At 34.9% G+C, this 20516-nt stretch overlaps 1 protein-coding gene across 1 annotated transcript in view; it reads left to right on the top strand.

The window, feature by feature from the left end:
* The window catches only part of APPBP2 (amyloid beta precursor protein binding protein 2), a 64574-nt gene that overhangs the window by 28668 nt on the left and 15390 nt on the right, over positions 1 to 20516 (top strand). The window contains exons 3-5 of the mRNA XM_036911111.2: positions 378 to 529; positions 3746 to 3869; positions 20195 to 20363. Of these exons, the coding sequence (XP_036767006.1) occupies positions 378 to 529; positions 3746 to 3869; positions 20195 to 20363 (445 nt within the window). The remainder of the gene's footprint in view (positions 1 to 377; positions 530 to 3745; positions 3870 to 20194; positions 20364 to 20516) is intronic.

Here is a 20516-nt window from a genome sequence, read left to right as displayed (position 1 = left end):
GATCTTGAGTTGCATTTCCCTAAAGAGTAATGATGTTGAGCATCTTTTCTTTGTTGGCCATTTGTATATTTTCTTTAGAGAAATCTCTATTCAAATCCATTTTTATTTTCTCATTATGTTGTTGAATTATAACACAATTGGTTTTTAAAACTGACATGGAAAATTAGTTTTATCTTAATTGCCTTCAGTTAACACTGAGTAAAGACGTTTAGGCTACATTGTAAATTATTATCGTCTCATAGTTCATGAGGCAAAAACCCTTTTTTCTTATTCCATCTTGTAAAAGAATGGTATCGTTAATTTAAAAAGTAAGGCAGCACTTTCTAACAGGACAAAATATGTTACCTTTATAAAATAGTCTTTTCTTTCTCTTTCAGACATTTGCTTCATCATTGTTTCCAGGCTTTGATGGATCATGGTGTGAAAGTTGCTTCAGTCTTAGCCTACTCATTCAGTAGACGGTGCTCTTATATAGCAGAGTCAGATGCTGCAGTAAAGGAAAAAGCTATTCAGGTTGGCTTTGTTTTAGGTAAGTAATAGTAAAATAAAGGAGTGTTTTGTCCGATGACATGACTGAGAATTAAACCTGGTAACAATAAAAGATTCTCCCAGGACATTCCCTTTAGCCTACAAAAGGAGGTTATGAGAAGAACATCAGAAAAACTAGATGTGATTTATTGAACATTAACTTTGTACCAGGACTATAGTAGGCAATTAAATAATATCTTTCTAAATCCTCATGATATTCCAGTTTTGAGATTGTATTAATAGTATTTTACAAATGAGGAAACAGAGAAGTAACTTGCTCAAGTCACATAGCTTGTAGTAGAGCTAAATTTAGAATCCTGCATCTGTATTTTTCCAAACCACATCTTTTTCTACCATGTCATGCTGCTACCAGCCTCTTTCATCACCTTACTATATGCTGTGACATGGGACTTAATCCTTTTGGGCCTCAGTTTTTCCATCTCTAAAATAAGGGTAATTTTGTATTTCCTCTTGGGAATGTTATGAGAATACTGAAAACATAAATGGAAAAGGATTCTGAGAAGGTTTTGTGTGCTGTACATACAGAAAAATATTGTTTAATGTTTGTATAACATTTTATATGGTTTGCACGGATATACATAGGTATGTATGTTTCAATTGTTAAAGTTGCTATCTTTCTTTTAAAATTTTTTTAAATTTTGAAATTATTGTAAATTCATAGACAATAGCAAAACCCAGAAATGACACTGGTTTAGTAGAAAACAGACCTTTAATTTTTGCCAGTTTTTACATACTCAGTTGTATGTGTGTTTCTATGCAGTTGATTCTGTGTAAAGGTTCATATAATGGTTATTACCATGAGGATACAGAACTGTTCCATTACCATATACTACCTTTCATCTTTAACTTCTCACATTAATGTGTGCTTATGTGTTTTCTCTCTCACTGTCTTAAACATGCACATGTACTTTCTTTGCCAACAAATTTTCATAATCAATTCCTTCACTCTTAGAATAATTCATTGTAGTGCTTATAGAAAGTTGGCTGGAGGAACTTCAGAAAATTGTTTTCTGAAAAGAACCTTCAATGTTTTATCTGTTGATGGTTCCCTGGAATATAAATTGCAGCAAAGAATATGACCAGAGAATGTTTCTAACAGTAGAGTGTGTGTAATCCTGATGAATGTGAAGGCTGATATCTGTTCAGTCCTAGATGGTCATATAAAAATCTATGGGAGAAATTTAGTATCAAGGAAGGGGAAAGGCAGGGCAGGAAGGCTAGTGTTCATTGACGGTCTTCTGTCATCTCCACAAACACTTTTACCAATCTGGCCAGTATAATGCTCCAGTCTGAAGAAATACCATGGAAATGGAACCCAAGTCCTAACAACTTGTAGTTGTGGTATCAGTCTTGATCCTAAAATTTCCACAACAATGAAAAAACGTCATGCCAAAAGTATACAGTGATGGAGGTAATTTTTTTTAAGTAACAGCTTTATTGAAATATAATTCATATGCCATACAATTGACCCATTTAAAGTATACAATCCAAAGGTCTGTAGTATATTCATAGAATTGTGAAAATATCACCACAGTTAGTTTTAGAGCATTGCTATCACCCCAGAAAGAAACCCATGCCCGTTAGTAGTCACTTTCATTCCTTCCAACTCAAGCCCTACTACCCATCTACCTACCTTTTGCCTTTAGATTTACCTATCCTGGATATTTCATATAAAAGGACTCATAAGATAGATAATTTTTGAGACTCGCATTTTCCTTTAGCATAGTGCTTTCAAGTCCATCCATGTTGTAAAGATAGAATTTAAAGAATTTTAAAACAGGTATTAGACAGTAGAAAAGACAGAAAGGGAACCCTAGTGTATGAAAGGACAAAAAGTGACCCATAGGGCATTATGGACATAGCTGCAAAAATCAACCACCTCTAGGGCTTGGGGAACCAAGTGATGGGGTTGGAATTATTAAAATTTAGAAGCTTGAGATGTCTCACAGAGATGGGATGCTACTAGGCTGGTACTGGTGCCTCAGGTCTCTGATGAGGCAGCCCACGGGTCTGGAACCTAGACCTCTAGGAGTGGCACCTGGCTGACTCTGATGGGGTTCTGTGAATATGGTTTTGCAAGTTTTGGAAAACAGCAACTGAAATTGGCTTATTGGAGTAAATTGCCACTGCCAGAGTAAAGAAGCATTACCCTGGGCCTTGCTGACAGAAACTGGAAGCTAGCATGGAGGAGTGTCTCTTGCTTGAAATCCACCTCCTTTCTTCCTTCCTTACCCCCCTTCCCTCTCCCTCCTCCCACAGTGCCTCTTTTTGGCACAGATGACAGGGAGCTAGCTGGCAAAGGAGAAATGTATGTAGAGTCCTAGCCCCAGCGTCATAAAACAGAGCATAGAAGGGTTGATTTGAAGCTGAGAGACAATAGCCTAATAACCTGCACAGCACATAGTATTTTGGAACAATGAATAGACTGTTGCTTAGTATGAATATGTGTATTAGCCTTTTTATTCCAGTTACTTGGTGAGGGCCCTAAAATGTTCTAAAGCACATATCTGTCCAATTAAAGTAATATTTGTTTGATTTACTTATCACTTTAATTAAATATAAAACATGGGTCTGAGCAAAATAGATTTTCGCAACTCAAGACACCATTGACAATATTAAAAAATGTATTAACCATTGTGGCGATCAAGAGCTTCCAAAAGCATTGGATGGTATTCTAAGGAAATGATGCCCAGTGCATTAGGACTGTTGGAGGAGGGCAGTTTAATTTCTTGCTAAAAATACTAGATGAGCAAACATCAAGATCTCTTTGATCTGTGTATCCCCTAGGATGTGACACTATACTAAGATTAATTTTTTCAGATTTCTTTATCTTTTTTGAGATTGGGAATGGAGAGATTGAAAAGTTTACCCTGCAAGATGAAAATGTTAGAATCATTCAAATATAGTGGCTAATTAACTAGAAAATGGCAACTCTAAGGCCATGGAGTATTCTTAGAGGGCTAAACTCTTGACTCCTTACTCAACGTCTGATCTTAGATCTAATACCCCTAGTTTTAAAGTTTTGTTTTGTTTTGTTTTTAATTTCACAATTTAGTAATATTTTTATTTTGGGCTAAGCATAGTACTTTAGTATTCTTGGTTTTTTGTTTTCGAGAATATTTATTGTAAGCATGTCCTTTTAGCTTCAAGTGATTTATTAAATTACTTAAAGTTACTGGCTTTTCTTGTCCTTTAGGTGGCTTTCTTTCAGATGCAGGCTGGTACAGTGATGCTGAGAAAGTTTTCCTGTCCTGCCTTCAGTTATGTACTCTACATGATGAGATGCTTCATTGGTTTCGTGCTGTAGAATGTTGTGTGAGGTAAGTTGGAACAAATCCCACAATTACATGCTGTAATAATACTTAGTGGCTTTATAGGTTTAGCTCTTCTAAGCATACTCCAACATTGGAATAAACCTCTGAGGTGATATTTATATGTCATGGTTTCGCTAGCCTGGTCTCTTATCTCATCCCCAAAATATTGTTAACTTGATATAGGCATCTTAGCTTAGATTTGAGTATTATGAAAAAGCCTGTATTTTATATTTCTTTTTGCTTTGTCATTGAGCTTGTTTGTTCATTCAATACGTATTTACTGAATGCCTAATATGTACCAGGAGCTGTGCTAGGCACAGGGTGCTAGGAAAAGTAATATACATTTTTCTTGAGTATTAATTTTTTATTTTTGGTATCATTAATCTACAATAACATGAGGAACATTATTTTTATTAGACTCCCCCCTTCACCAAGTTCCCCCACATACCCCATTACAGTCACTGTCAATCAGTGCAGTAAGATGTTGTAGAATCACTACTTGTCTTCTCTGTGTTGTACAGTCCTCCCTGTGCCCCTCTACATTATAGATGCTAATCATAATGCTCCCTTTCTTCCCCCCCACTTATCTCTCCCTTCCCACCCATTCTCCCCAGTTCCTTTCCCTTTGGTAACTGGTAGTCCATTCTTGGGTTCTGTGAGTCTTCTGCTGTTTTGTTCCTTCAGTTTTTTCTTTGTTCTTATACTCCACAAATGAGTGAAATCATTTGATACTTGTCTTTCTCCACCTGGCTTATTTCACTGAGCATAATACCCTCCAGCTCCATTCATGTTGTTGCAAATGGTATGATTTGTTTTCTTCTTATGGCTGAATAATACTCCATTGTGTATATGTACCACATCTTCTTTATCCATTCATCTACTGATGGACACTTAGGTTGCTTCCATTTCTTGGCTATTGTGAATAGCGCTGCAGTAAACATAGGGGTACATATGTCTTTTTCAAACTGGGCTGCTGCATTCTTAGGGTAAATTCCCAGGAGTGGAATTCCTGGGTCAAATGGTATTTCTATTTTGAGTTTTTTGAGGAACCTCCATACTGCTTTCCACAATGGTTGAACTGATTTTCATTCCCACCAGCAGTGTAGGAGGGTTCCCCTTTCTCCAAAACCTCGCCAACATTTGTTGTTCTTTGTCTTCTGGATGGTGGCCGTCCTTACTGGTGTGAGGTGATATCTCATTGTGGTTTTAATTTGCATTTCTCTGATGACTAGTGATGTGGAGCATCTTTTCATGTGTCTGTTGGCCATCTGAATTTCTTCTTTGGAGAACTGACTGTTCAGCTCCTCTGACCATTTTTTTATTGGATTATTTCCTTTTTGTTTGTTGTGGTGTGTGAGCTCTTTATATATTTTCGATGTCAATCCTTTATCGGATCTGTCATTTATGAATATATTCTCCCATACTGTAGGATACCTTTTTGTTCTATTGATGGTGTCCTTTGCTGTACAGAAGCTTTTCAGTTTGATGTAGTCCCACTTGTTCATTTTTGCTTTTGTTTCCCTTGTCCAAGGAGATATGTTCATGAAGTCACTCATGTTTATGTCCAGGAGATTTTTGCCTATGTTTTTTTCTAAGAGTTTTATGGTTTCATGACTTACATTCAGGTCTTTGATCCATTTCAAATTTACTTTTGTGTATGGTGTTGGACAGTGATCCAGTTTCATTCTCTTACATGTAGCTGTCCAGTTTTCCCAACACCAGCTGTTGAAGAGGCTGTCATTTCCCCCTTGTATGTCCATGGCTCCTTTATCGTATATTAATTGACCATATATGTTTGGGTTAATCCCTGGACTCTCTATTCTGTTCCAGTGGTCTGTGGGTCTGTTCTTGTGCAGTTCCAAATTGTCTTGATTACTGTGGCTTTGTAGTAGAGCTTGAAGTTGGGTAGCGAAATCCCCTCTGCTTTATTCTTCCTTCTCAGCTTTGGCTGTTCAGGGTCTTTTGTGGTTCCATATGAATTTTAAAACTATTTATTCCACTTCGTTGAAGAATGCTGTTGGTATTTTGATAGGGATTGCATTGAATCTGTAGATTGCTTTAGGCAAGATGGCCATTTTGACAATATTAATTCTTCCTAGCCAAGAGCATGGGATGAGTTTCCATTTGTTAGTGTCCTCTTTAATTTCTCTTAAGAGTGTCTTGTAGTTTTCAGCATATAGGGCTTTCACTTCCTTGGTTAGGTTTATTCCTAGGTATTTTATTCTTTTTGATGCAATTGCGAATGGAATTCATTTCCTGATTTCTCTTTCTGCTAGCTCATCATTAGTGTATAGGAAAGCAACAGATTTCTGTGTATTAATTTTGTATCCTACAACTTTGCTGAATTCAGATATTCGTTCTATTAGTTTTGGAGTGGAGTCTTTAGGGTTTTTTATGTACAATATCATGTCATCTGCAAATAGTGACAGTTTGACTTCTTCTTTACCAATATGGATGCTTTGTATTTCTTTGTTTTGTCTGATTGCCGTGGCCATGGCCTCCAGTACTATGTTGAATAACAGTGGGGAGAGTGGGCATCCCTGTCTTGTTCACAATCTTAGAGGAAAAGCCTTCAGCTTCTCGCTGTTAAGTATGATGTTGGCTGTGGGTTTGTCATATATGGCCTTTATTATGTTGAGGTACTTGCCCTTTATACCCATTTTGTTGAAACTTTTAAAATCAAGAATGGATGTTGAATTTTGTCAAATGCTTTTTCAGCGTCTATGGAGATGATCATGTGGTTTTTGTACTTCATTTTGTTGATGTGGTGGATGATGTTGATGGATTTTCAAATGTTGTACCATCCTTGTATCCCTGATGAATCCTACCTGATCATGGTGTATGATTTTCTTGATGTATTTTGAATTCGGTTTGCTAATATTTTCTTGAGTATTTTTGCATCTATGTTCATCAGGGATATTGGTCTGTAATTTTCTTTTTTGGTGGAGTCTTTGCCTGGTTTTGGTATTAGAGTCATGCTGGCTTCATAGAATGAGTTTGGAAGTATTCCCTCCTCTTCTACTTTTTAGAAAACTTTAAGGAGAATGGGTATTATGTCTTCTCTATGTGTCTCATAAAATTCAGTGGTGAATCCATCTGGACCGGTAGTTTTGTTCTTGAATAGTTTTTTGATTGCTGATTCAATTTCGTTGCTGGGAATTGGTCTGTTTAGATTTTCTGTTTCTTCCTTGGTTAGTCTTGGAAGATTGTATTTTTCTAGGAAGTTGTTCATTTCTTCTAGGATTTCCAGCTTGTTAGCATATAGATTCTCATAGTATTCTCTAATAATTCTTTGTATTTCTGTGAGGTCTGTCATGATTTTTCCTTTCTGATTACTGATTCTGTTGATATGTGTAGATTCTCTTTTTTTCTTAGTAAGCCTGGCTAGGGGCTTATCTATTTTGTTTATTTTCTCAAAGAACCAGCTCTTGGTTTCATTGATTTTTTTCTATTGTTTTATTCTTCTCAATTTTATTTATTTCTTCTCTGATCTGTATTATGTCCCTCCTGTTGACTTTGGGCCTCATTTGTTCTTTTTCCAGTTTCAGTAATTGTGACTTTAGACTATTCATTTGGGATTGTTCTTCCTTTTTTAAATATGCCTGGATTGCTATATTATTTCCTCTTAGAACTGCCTTTGATGCATCCCACAGAAGTTGGGGCTTTGTGCTGTTGTTCTCATTTGTCTCCATATATTGCTTGATCTGTGTTTTAATTTGGTCATTGATCCATTGATTATTTAGTAGCATGTTGTTAAGCCTCCATGTGTTTGTGAGCCTTTTTGTTTACTTTGTACAATTTATTTCTAGTTTTATTCCTTTGTGGTCTGAGAAGTTGGTTGGTAGGATTTCAATGTTTTTGAATTTACTGAGGCTTTTTTTGTGGCCTCTTAGGTGGTCTATTCCGGAAAATGTTCCATGTGCACTTGAGAAGAATGTGTATCCTGCTGCTTTTGGGTGTAGAGTTCTATAGATGTCTATTAGGTCCATCTGTTCTAGTGTGTTGTTCAGTGCCTCTGTGTCCTTACTTATTTTCTGTCTAGTGGATCTGTCCTTTGAAGTGAGTGGTGTGTTGAAGTCTCCTAGAATGAATGCATTGCATTCTATTTCCTCCTTTAATTCTGTTAGTATTTGTTTCATATATGTTTGTGCTCCTGTATTGGGTGCATATATATTTATAATGGTTATATCCTCTTGTTGGAGTGACCCCTTTATCATTATGTAATGTCCTTCTTGATTTCTTGTTACTTGCTTTGTTTTGAAGTCTGTTTTGTGTGATGCAAGTAGTGCAACACCTGCTTTTTTCTCCCTATTGTTTGCATGAAATATCTTTTTCCATCCCTTGACTTACAGTCTGTGCATGTCTTTGGGTTTGAGGTGAGTCTCTTGTAAGCAGCATATAGATGAGTCTTGTGTTTTTACCCATTCTATTACTCTGTGTCTTTTGATTGGTGCATTCAGTCCATTTACATTTAGGGTGGTTATTGAAAGATATGTACTTATTGCCATTACAGGCTTTATATTCATTGTTACCAAAGGTTCAAGGGTAGCTTCTTTACTATCTAACCATCTAACTTAATTCGCTTATTAAGCTATTGTAAATACAGTGTGATGATTCTTTATTTCTCTCCTTTCTTATTCTTCCTACTCCATTCTTTATTTGTTAGGTGTTTTGTTCTGTGCTCTTTTGTATTTCCTTTGACTGCTTTTGTTAATAGTTGATTTTATATTTTGCCTTTAGTTAGTATTTGTTTGGTCTGCTTTCTTTGTTGTGATTTTATTTTCTCTGTTGACATCTATTTAGCCTTAGGAGTGCTTCCATCTAAAGCATTCCCTTTAAAATATCCTGTAGTGGTGGTTTGTGGGAGGCAAATTCCCTCAACTTTTGCTTGTCTGGGAATAGTTTAATCCCTCCTTCATATTTGAGTGATAGTCGTGCTGGATACAGTATTCTTGGTTCAAGGCCCTTCTGTTTTCATTGCATTAAGTATATCATGCCATTCTCTTCTGGCCTGTAAGGTTTCTGTTGAGAAGTCTGATAATAGCCTGATGGCTTTTCCTTTGTAGGTGACCTTTTTTCTCTCTCTGGCTGCCTTTAATACTCTGTTCTTGTCTTTGATCTTTGCCATTTTAATTATTATAAGTCTTGGTGTTGTCCTACTTAGGTCCCTTGTATTGGGAGTTTTATGAGCTTCGTGGTCTGAGAGACTATTTCCTCCCCCAGTTTGGGGCAGTTTTCAGCAATTATTTCTTCAAAGACACTTTCTATCCCTTTTTCTCTCTTGTCTTCTTCTGGTACTCCTATAATGTGAATATTGTTCCATTTGGATTGGTCACATTGAGTATTAAGTTTTTTTTACTCCTACTTTATTAACATTTCTAAAATCATGCATAATAAGATTAGTATTTTACGTTTAAGTGTTTTCTTTAAAAGTACGTTTTTTAATAGATGTACTTAAAGGGAAGGAGCACAAATCTATACATAACTGTGATTTGACTGTCCTTATTTTTTCTGCATTTGTAACGTTTAGTTTTAGGGGTTTTTTTACCCAAGTTTGATTTGAGATTTCTTAAAATAATTTTTTCTTAAAAATAATTATTTGAGGGAAACTTAAGGGAAATCAAAATAAAGTTAAAAAAAAAAAGAACCGGATATTCCTTGTCCAAGTTAAGTGAAGTCTGGTCTATTTGTTAAATTTATAGTTTTCTGTTTTTATTGAAAAAAGTGTCATATTTCTTTGGTACCTTAGAGATGAGTTAATTAAAACTGTATCCCTTCAGAGCCAAAACATAGACTTTTGTATGTAAAACCATTGTTGATTGAAACTAAAATTAAGTTGACCTCTCAAATTTTTTTTTTTAATCAGTCGAAGTTCAGTCTTTTGAGGTTGTCATGCTGTTTTATACAGGACTTTACCTGTGTTAGACAAACGTACAAATCCTGAAGTTAATTTTGTAATGTGAACTTCATTATAAATAATATTTTAGAAGCTTATGATAATTCCCTGCAGATATTTTAAAAGTATGTTATAAATTGTAGAAATACTTGTGTGCAGAAACTATAAAGAGATCAGTATTTGTATTTGGGCCTATAAATTACAGTATTGATAAAAATAAATCTGTGTCATTTTTCCTCCCATTTTCCGCCTATTCTGTCTATAAGAATAGACTAGACTATCTCTTGGAATTTCAGGGGCTAGTTGAATGTTTCTGTGCATGTGAAGTAGTTAATTTGGAATAGGAAAGAGATTTTGTATGATTTCTCTTTTAGATTCCTCTTTTTAGCAGTCTTTTTCACCAAAAGGTAAAATATTTTCTTCTTACATGTGCTTTTTATTTATAGAATCAGAAGATTTATTTCACCCAGATAGCATTTCTTCAAATTTTAAGCCTCCTGTGTACATGTTGCTTTACTGTAACCAAAAGGTTTAGTTTTTTCACAGGGGCAAGGCTTTCTCTCTCATTCCGATTTTGTCATCTTTAATATGTAGTTCACATCGTAGTGTTTGTAAGTGTTGTAGGCAGGGAGAAGGGCAAAAGGCTCATGAGTCTGCCTTTTCTTTTTCTTTTTTTCCATGCAGGCAAAAAAAACCTTTCTGAAAAGTCTAGCCCTGCTCTTTTTGCTTACTTTTATTTGAAACTGAGAAACTAGGACACGTTTTTCATACTCTCCAACCCATGTAAAGTGGTCTGGGGAAGAAAACATTTTTAATTGTGCATATTCCTGCCCTGAATGAACTCATGGTCTAAGTTAAGGAAGGAGGGGAGGGGGGTAATATTGGATAGGTAACTAACAATACAGTGACTGTTTGGGCTGTTTTCAGAAAAGGCACAGATGAAATTAGAAAAATGTCTGGACCAAAAACAAAACAGTTTATAATACCAACTTACTGCCTGTATACCAAGACGTTTTGTTCTTAATGAATTTGAAGTTTCACAATAAAATTTGTTTCTGCACAGCTACACTTGCCACATTCTTGGTAATGGTCATCACAGATGTATTTAACATAATTTATATATACTGTATCATTTTATTATCTGTTTAGTATTATTTGAAAAAGGATTGAATTTTTCTAAGCTTTTTTTTTAAGGCAGAAAAATTAGGGGGATTAATTGACCATGTGTTTAATTGAATTCGAAAAGAAGTGTTTTGCAGAACAGATACTCATGAAATTCTTTGGCTAATCTGGGGCTAGCATAGAAGCAATATAGAGTGAATGTCAGAAAATCTTGTTAAATCTGGTACCATTGTAGTTAAACCTGGTACCATTTCTCAACCCTTACTGTATTCCTTGAAGACCCTGCTATTTCTAAATACTCATATTCTGTTTAGTAACTTAGTATTTTTGTTTATCTGTCTATTGCCAAACAAAAAATAATAACAACAATATCTATAACCCTGCTGCCCAGAAATAACTATAATCACTATATTGGAGTATTTTGAGAATTTTAAGTGAGAAAAGAAACTTCCTGAACTTGTGGGAGAAAAGACTTGCATTTAGATTAAGAAAGAACCCTGAGCCCTAGACAATTGAATTTGCTGAAATCCAAGAATAAGTAGAAATTAGAAGCTAAAAAAAAAACCCAGTATCTCAGTTATTGAGAGAAGTAGTATGCCTTACCAACTTTTATTCTAACATAAAGAATATACAAAGATTCAGTTTACCTCCATGTACTTTATCTGAGGAAAATACTCAAGAAGCAATTTCTCTAACCAAATAAAAGTACAGTAACAACAAATCTCAAAATGGTAGATGATACACAAATGATGGTAAGCAATGAGTATGTATGTATAACAGATATGTCATTATATGTAAATGGATTAAAAGAGAAAGAAAAACAAACCGATTTTGTAATACATCTTAAGAGTATTTTTCAAACTGGAAATGAAAGGCATTTTGAAGTAACCTAAAACAAATCCTCAGTTACCACATACCATTAAATGTAAGGTAAGAGTTTTTCCTGCCCTTAATTTATCCTTCGGTAAAGACAGTTGCCTTACAAAGTCCCTCATGTGTTATATGATTTTTCTCTCAAGTCTATTACTTTGAACAGCGAAGTAGTATTTAGGAAAGAAATGTTAACCTGAAAACTCAGCCAGTGCCAATGTCTGGAAAGCTCATAGAGACTACATGGCAGATTTTTCTTTTTAAGGAGGTAAAGGAATTTAACACATTCAGAATTATTCTGGAAGTTATAACCTTGTAGTTGTGTTACATATCTTTATTAACCAGCTTTTAAAATACTATTTTAAATGTGATATAGTATGTGATTTGGTTGTGGAGATTATAGATGTCTTCTTGTGGAATGGAAAAGCCCAACAGTCCTAATGCTTTTTGCAAATGGTTGCTGGTGGTACCTTTGGATAAAATTTCGGATGATATCATACTCAAGAAATGCTCAATTTAAAAAAAAAGAATGTTTTTAGTCTGAAAAACTCTTAAATGACCCAAAAAGTAGTTATGGTGATGATGGAGATAAATGTTCTAAGGTGCGTGTGAATAGTTTGGATAAAATTGTTTCATTTTTCTGAGGAGGAAAACAGTGTTGGGAAGTTTAATTAAGATATTAAATATGTATGTATAACAGAGATTATTTAAATATTATAAGTTTTAAAATGTTATCACATGCACCCTTTAAACTTGAAGTAGTCAAGTTAGCCAGAAAGTTTTTTGGATGGAAAATGGAGGCTCTTATTATGTTCAGGTTGCTTTTTATTGGTCATATTTGATAGCTTATTTTTAAAATACATATTTGGGGAAAAGTAGTAAGACACAGAAGTGTGGCAAAGGTCTCATTTTGGTGAGTGGAGTAGAAATGGCTGTCATTAAATGTTCAAACATCATCAATGCTAAGAGTCAATATATAATGACTTGTATAATGGAAAAATATGGTAGACATTCCAAATTAGGGAAGTGGGAGTAGGTAAAAATGGTTGGAAACCTGTCCAAGCTAGGTATAAGCAAAGAGAGTAGAGGAAATAACTAAATATAATAAATGAAGAACAGCTAACTAATGATAAGTGAAAGATAATATGAAAAGATTAAAACCAAACGTAGCTGTCATCATAGTACATGTAAGTGGGCTCAATTCCTATATCTAAAGATAGCAACTGCTGAGAGAGTTAAAAAATGAAATCTGGCCCTATATATTATTAAAATACTCCCTAATGATAATACTAACAACAAAGCAGAATTCAGGATAAAAAGCATTAGTTGATACAAAAGGGATATTGATCTCTTCAACAACTGGTGTGGGCAAAACTGGACAGCTACATGTAAGAGAATGAAACTGGATTATTATTACCTAACCCCATACACAAAAGTAAACTCGAAATGGATCAAATACCTGAATGTAAGTCATGAAATCATAAAATTCTTAGAAGAAAACATAGGTAAAAATCTCTTGAATATAAACAAGAGCAACTTTTTCCTGAACGCATCTCCTCAGGCAAAGGAAACAAAATAAAAAATGTACAAATGGAACTACATCAAGCTAAAAAGCTTCTGTACAGCAAAGGATACCATCAGTAGAACAAAAAGGCATCCTACAGTTGGAGAATGACATATCCAACAAGGGGTTAACATCCAAAATATATAAAGAACTCAAATGCCTCAACACCCAAAAAGTAAATAAGCCAATTAAAATATGGGCAGAGGATATGAACAGACACTTCTCCAAAGAAGAAATTCAGATGGCACATGAAAAGGTGCTCCACGTTGCTAATCATCAGGGCCATGCAAATTAAAACCACAGCAAAATATCACCTCACACCAGTTACACATTGAAAAGACTAGGAACAACAAATGCTGGGGAGGATGCGGAGAAAGAGGAACCCTTCTACACTGCTGGTGGGAATGTGAAGTAGTTGAATCATTGTGGAAAGCAGTATGGAGGTTCCTCAAAAAACTAAACATAGAAATACCATTTGACTCAGGAATTCCACTCCTAGAATTTATCCAAAGAAAACAAGTTCTCAGATTCAAAAAGACATATGCACCCCTATGTTTATCGCAGCACTATTTACAAATAGCCAAGATATGGAAGCAACCTAAGTGTCCATCAGTGGATGAATGGATAAAGAAAAAGTGGTACATATACACAATGGAATACTATTCAGCCATAAGAAACAAATTCTACCGTTTGCAACAACATGGATGGAGCTAGAGGGTATTATGCTCGGTGAAATAAGCCAGGCAGAGAAAGACAAGTACCAAATGATTTCTCATTTGTGGAGTATAACGATGAAACAAAATTGAAGGAACAGAACAGTAGCAGACTCACAAACTCCAAGAAGGGACTAGTGGTTATCAAAGGGGAAGGGTGGGGGAGGGAGAAGGGGATTGAGGAGTATTATGATTGGTATACATGGTGTAGGGGGGATCTTGGGGAAGACTGTAGCATAGATAAGACAAGTAATGACTCTATGGCAACTTTACTACACTGATGGACAGTGACTTCAATGGGGTATAGGGGGGACTTGATAATATGTTTAACAATAACCATATTGTTTTTCATGTGAAACCTTCATAAGAGTATATATCAATGATACCTTAATAAGAAAAATTAAAAAAGGATATTGATGATAAAATGTACAGTCCACAAAAAGTTCATAAACCCATCTATAGCAAATAAGATAGCAGCCATTTATATAAGCATTGCACCCTAAAAATACAAGGAATTTTATAAAAAAGGTAATTAGTACATGTCAAGTGCCTCCAGGGTAGGTTGATTCATAATTCATTGAGGTTTTAAAGGAGCTATGTTTTTTTTCCATGTGTCTGATGCTCTGTCCTCTGTGTGCTGTTTCATCTGTGGTTTGCTCACCAGTGTTGTAAGAATGCTGCTGTGATTTGAAGTATCACACGCAGATTGCACATTGTCCAACAGAAGAAACACTTCCTTCCCAACCACAGTATTTATTTATCTTTAATGGCAGGGAACCTGTCCCGGAAACCACCTAACCTAACCACTGAGTCTCATTAGTCAGAGCTAGGTTATTTGGTGACTTCTGAATCAATCACTGGCATGGAATGGGATCACTACTATAATTGGCTTAAACTAATCTTGATTTACTCCTAAGTCCTATGAGAAAAGGGGTCAGTGCCTAAACAAAATCAGGGTTCTGCCAAATAGCATGAGGTGCATAAAATGACTGTTAGGAAGCCAACAGTATCTGCTACATTTCACAATACTTTGCTCCCCCACTTAAATTAAAACCACTCTGTACTGACAAAGGAAAAAGAGAAGATACAGATACCTAAAATCTGAAATATGAGGGCATTACTACCAACCTTCCCAAAGTAGAGTCGTAAGAGAATCCTGTGAACAGTTGTATGCCAGCAAATTAGATAATATAGATGAAATGGACACATTTTGAGAAACATGCAAATTACTTAAACTGACCCAAGAAAAAAACAGAAAATCTCAACAAACCTATAACCAAGTAAAGAGATTGAATCAGTAATCAAAAACCTAACAAAGAAAAATCCCAAGACCAGAAAACTTCACCAGTGTGAAGTCTACCAAACATTTAAAGAATTAACACCAATCCTTCTCAAAGTCTTCCAAAAAATTGAAGAGGAATACTTCCTAATCCATTTTATGAGATCAGCATTAGATATCTCAACAAGAAAAAAAAAAACACAAGAAATGAAAATTACAATGTCCCTTAAGAATATAGGCAAAACTTCTCAACAAAACACTAGCAAATCAAATCCAATTAGCATATAAAAGAATTATAGACCATGATTAACTGGGACTTACTCCAGGAATGCAGAGGTGATTAAACATAACAAAATCAAGGAATGCAATACCACATTAATAGAATGAAGGAAAATGTATGATCATCTCAGTTAATATAAAAGGCATTTGACAAAATCCAGCACCTTTTCATGATAAAAACATTCAGAAAACTAAGACTAGAAGGGAACTTCCTCAATATGATTAAGGGCATTTATGAAAAACCCACAGGTAACATCATACTCAATGGTGAAAGACTGAAGGCTTTCTAGAACAAGACAAGGATGCTCACTTTCACTACTGTTATTCAACGTTGTCCTAAAAGTTCTAGCCAAAGCAGTTTGACAAGAAAAGGAAATAAAATGTATCTGTATTGGAAAGAAAGAAGTTAAACTGTCTTTGCTCACAAGTGAACTGAACTTACATCAGAATTAAGAACTTCTATGTATCAAAGGACATTTTTAAGAAAGTGAGAAGACAACCTATAGGAGAAAATATTGGCAAATCATATATCAAATAAGAGTATTATCAAGAATATATCAAGAACTACAATTCAGCAACCACAAGCAGTGCAATTTAAAAAATGGGTAAAAGACTTGAATAGACATTTCTCCAAAGAGGATATTTAAATAGCTGATAAGCACATGAAAAGATGCTCAGTATCATTTGCCATTAGGGAAGTGCAAGTCAAACACAATGAAATGCCACTTCACACCTTTAAAAAAAATTAGCTGCTAGCAAGAATATAGAGAAATTGGAATTCTTGTCATTGCTAGTGGGAAGGTAAAATGCTGCAGCTGCTGTGGGATTCAGATTGATGGTTCCTTAAAAAGCTAAACAGAAAATTCCTATATGATCCAGAAGTTTCACTCCTAGGTATATATACTCCAAAGAATTGAAAATGGACATAAACAGATAACCTACATGCCAATGTTCATTGCAGAATTTTTCAAAGTAGCCAAAAGGTGGAAACAACCCAAGTATCTTTCAACAGATGGATAAACAAAATATGGCATATGTATAAAGTGGAATATCATTCAACCAGCTGCAACACAGGTGAACCTTGAAAATAATATCCTAAGTGAAATGACCTACATGTAAAAGAACAACTGCTATATGATTCCACCTATATGAAATATATCTAGAAGAGGCAGATTTATAAAGACAAAAAAGTAGCTTAAAGGTTACCAGGAGTTGTGAGGGAATGGGAAGCTTGTTATAGTTCTGTTTGGGATGATGAAAAGGTTTTGGAAACGAATGGTGGCGATGGTTGCACAGTTGGTGAATATGATTAATATTACTGACTTGTACAGTTAAAAATGGTTAATAATAGCAGATTTTGTTACATATTTCACAAAAAATCTCATATCAGTCTTTATTTTTATTGTCCAACCCTCCCCTTTCAGTCTGTCATTTATTTCCAAAATTGTTAAGTAGTTCTTGGAAAAATACAGTTGTAAACAGAAGAAAGATTGTTTTCCTTTAGGTTTACTTACTTTCACTGTTTTATTTTTGTCATATCTATCTAGTGAGGATCTAACTAGTCATCTTGTTCATTCTGATAGTAAATATATTCATAAGCCAGTGGCTTCTAAATTCATGTATTTTCTATTTTCCATTTCAAACAGTGTTTAACCAATTAAATAGTAATTGCTTTTGACAATAGCTGTTGGTCAAGTAGATGTGATTTTATGTTGTCATAAAAATAAAATACTACAGGGTAGAAGGTACATGGGAAATCTCTATACCTTCTGCTCAGTTTTATATGAACCTAAATCTGCTCTGAACAAGCATAAAGTAAAATACCTTTTTACGTGGTAGAGCCACTTTGGAGAACCTGCCTTTTCAATGAACTGATATTGGGTCAAAAATAAATCCTCAGTTCTTGGGTTCTTTGGACTAAAAAGTTCCTTGGGTCCTGCATTCTGCTTAGTGTCAGCCCAGATAGACACACAGACACTGAAGAGTCTCCATGTGTTTAATTTGCCCTTTTGTTTTAATAGACAACCAGCAAGGGAATGGAGAAACTATCAAGCTTTGCTTTTTTTAGCTTAACATATTTAGTTGCTACCCCCATTATATGCAAACATTAAATAATTTCCAGAAACTAACTTTTAGGGGGAATTCCTACAGTGAACATGTTGGAAATGCAATTCTTAATTAGTATTATAGAAATGAGAGCACTGTTCTTTTCATCTTCTAAATTTACAACCTTTGCCTGAGTTTAACCTTTTTCTCATTCAACCATTGTATAACTATCAATTCTGAATTTCTAATACCAGTCCTTTTTTTCTTGAGGGTTTTTTTTTGTTTGTTTCTGGATGCTGCACTGTCTTCTGTCCTGGTTAACTTACTTCCATTATTGGCTTTACTATAATCCGTTTTCTACTCTGCAGCCAGAGCAATCTTTTTTCGAGTTGTACTGTCTAGTATGGTAGTCATTAACCACCTATAACTTTTATTTAATTAAAGTTAAAGTTAAAGACCAGTCCTCAGTCACACCAGGCACATTTTAGATACTTGGTAGCCGCTTGTGGCCTGTGGCCTACCACACTGGACAGAGCAGGTGCAGAACATTGCAAGTGGCATTAGGTAGTATTGCTCTAGAGCATAGGTCAAATAATCTCATTTGCTATTGTAACCGTTGGCCAACAAGGCCATACAAAATCTTATATGCTCTTTCATCTCTCTGTGTAATCCTTTTTTTTCATAATACTCCAGACACATTGGCCTTCTTTCTGTTCTGTGATTATGCCACAGTTTTTTTCCCTCTCTCAGGGCCTTTGCACTAGTTATTTCTTCTGTTTGGAACATGTCTTTCTCCAGACCTTCACATGATTGCCTCTTCACCGTTTAGATGTCAACTCAAGTGTCACCTCAAGAGAAAGCTCTTGATCATACCACCGTGTTTTTCAATACCCCATAGCATTTATCTTTAAATGAAAATCTTACTCATTGGTTTATCTGTCTGCCACCCTAACATACTTCTCCCCACAGAATGAAGCTTCATGTGGTCATGGATTCTTTCACTTATTTACGCCTACCTCCCTTGCCCCTAGAAAAATGATATAATTGGTGCTGAGTCAGTACTTGACTCGAGTCTCTCAAAATGTTACCATCTGAACTACCATACTTCTTTTTACTGTAATCTTTTACTAAATTTCGAATCTGTTTTCCTGTGAATGGTCTCCACTGTGACAGAGGTCTTTACAAACTGCTTGGTCATTAGATCAGCGATTTGACAGTCAAGGGACATTGTCTCTTTACTCTGTATCAGTATACTTTTATGAAAAGTAGTCTATTTAACAAAACATTTTTTCCTACTTTTATATTTATATTTAAAAATACAAATCTAGTTAACTCACCATTCTAGAGTAGCCTGATAAATTACTATGTTTATTTCTGCTTTAAGTTGGAATTTGGTATTCCATTCGAAATTTTTGATTAACCTTAGTATATTATTTTGCCTGAGGGTTTGAGTCTTTTCGAAAGCAGAAAACTGCCGGTGTCAGGAGGATGTATGCTGGTATTGTATAATATTTGCCACTCTAAGTAGTTGTAGTTCATTTGAAGTTACTGTTTTTCCTAACTTTACAAAGGGATGATAGAGATTAGAAAACTATTAGAATGTTTCTCATCCTGGGTCATTGATCTTTTAATATTTTTGGTGTAGGTAGAAAGATAAATGTTAAGTGTCCGGTTTTTTTAATACTCCTGAAGAATGCTTCTTAACCTCTCCATACTTTGTTCTATAAATGATTTTTCTATCTTGCTCCCTGTCGGTGCTAAGCATTTTCAGAAAATTGTATTGGCATGATACATGGAAATAATGTTTTAGCCAGCATTATAACAGATACATAAATGTATGTCTAGATCTCACACTATTTTCTTGTCTTGTACAGTCTATATATACAAATATATAGTCAATTGCTATCTAGACCTCAATCTAATCTAAAGCATTTACTAATCTTGCATATCATTAGATAGTCAGCATGGTATTACAGTTACTTTGTGTAAAGAACTCTGTATTTTTCCACCATAGAGGATAAAGATTTTAAAAGAAACAGCTGACAATACCACTATTTTCAGTGAATTTATCTTACTGGAAAGATAAGCAAAAATGAGCATTTATGAAGCAACATGAAATGAATGATCACTGATCAAGTGTTGCACAAATATACTAGAAAAAAGAATGGAAAGTAATGGTAGGTAATAGTATTTCATGTTGATTTTAATTTTCTTTATTGTTATCCAAATTTTTTATGAGGCTGCATTATTTTTGGATTTGGAACAAAAAGAGTTACATGTTAGATGTAGCATACGCTAAGTGCACAAAGTATACAAAATATTCAGAGAAGATAAGAAATCCAAGTTAGATGAGATGAATCATGGGTAGTTTTCTGGGAAGAGCATATACTTCTTTATGTGCATTAGTCAATCCCTGTTTGGGTCAGACAGTTGTTTCCAGTGCTGCCCCATTTCTAGCATTTAGTTAACTCATTTGGGGGCCATCTAGTGATCTGTAAGAAGTTACCATGTCGCCTCGCTGAAAATATCAAAAAGAGAGGAATGTTATTTGTGCTTTTGCAGGTTGCTTCATGTGCGAAATGGAAACTGCAAATATCATTTGGGTGAAGAAACATTTAAATTAGCTCAGACGTATATGGATAAACTCTCAAAACATGGCCAGCAAGCAAACAAAGCTGCACTCTATGGGGAATTGTGTGCACTCCTATTTGCAAAAAGTCACTATGATGAGGTGAGTATTTTGAAGTGCATTCCATTGTGAACAGTAAGGACCTGTAAAACAGGGTAAATCACATTATCTTATATTGTATTTCTAGATCTCATTTTCACATACTACATTTACTTAAAGTGCACATATATAATGAAAAAGTTAATGTCAGCCAAA

The sequence above is a fragment of the Manis pentadactyla genome, chromosome 4, assembly GCF_030020395.1.
Source record: "Manis pentadactyla isolate mManPen7 chromosome 4, mManPen7.hap1, whole genome shotgun sequence".
In the NCBI taxonomy this organism is placed as follows: domain Eukaryota; kingdom Metazoa; phylum Chordata; class Mammalia; order Pholidota; family Manidae; genus Manis; species Manis pentadactyla.
The sequence above is the reverse complement of the archived record's forward strand: the minus strand, read 5'-3'. Positions and strand labels throughout refer to the sequence as shown.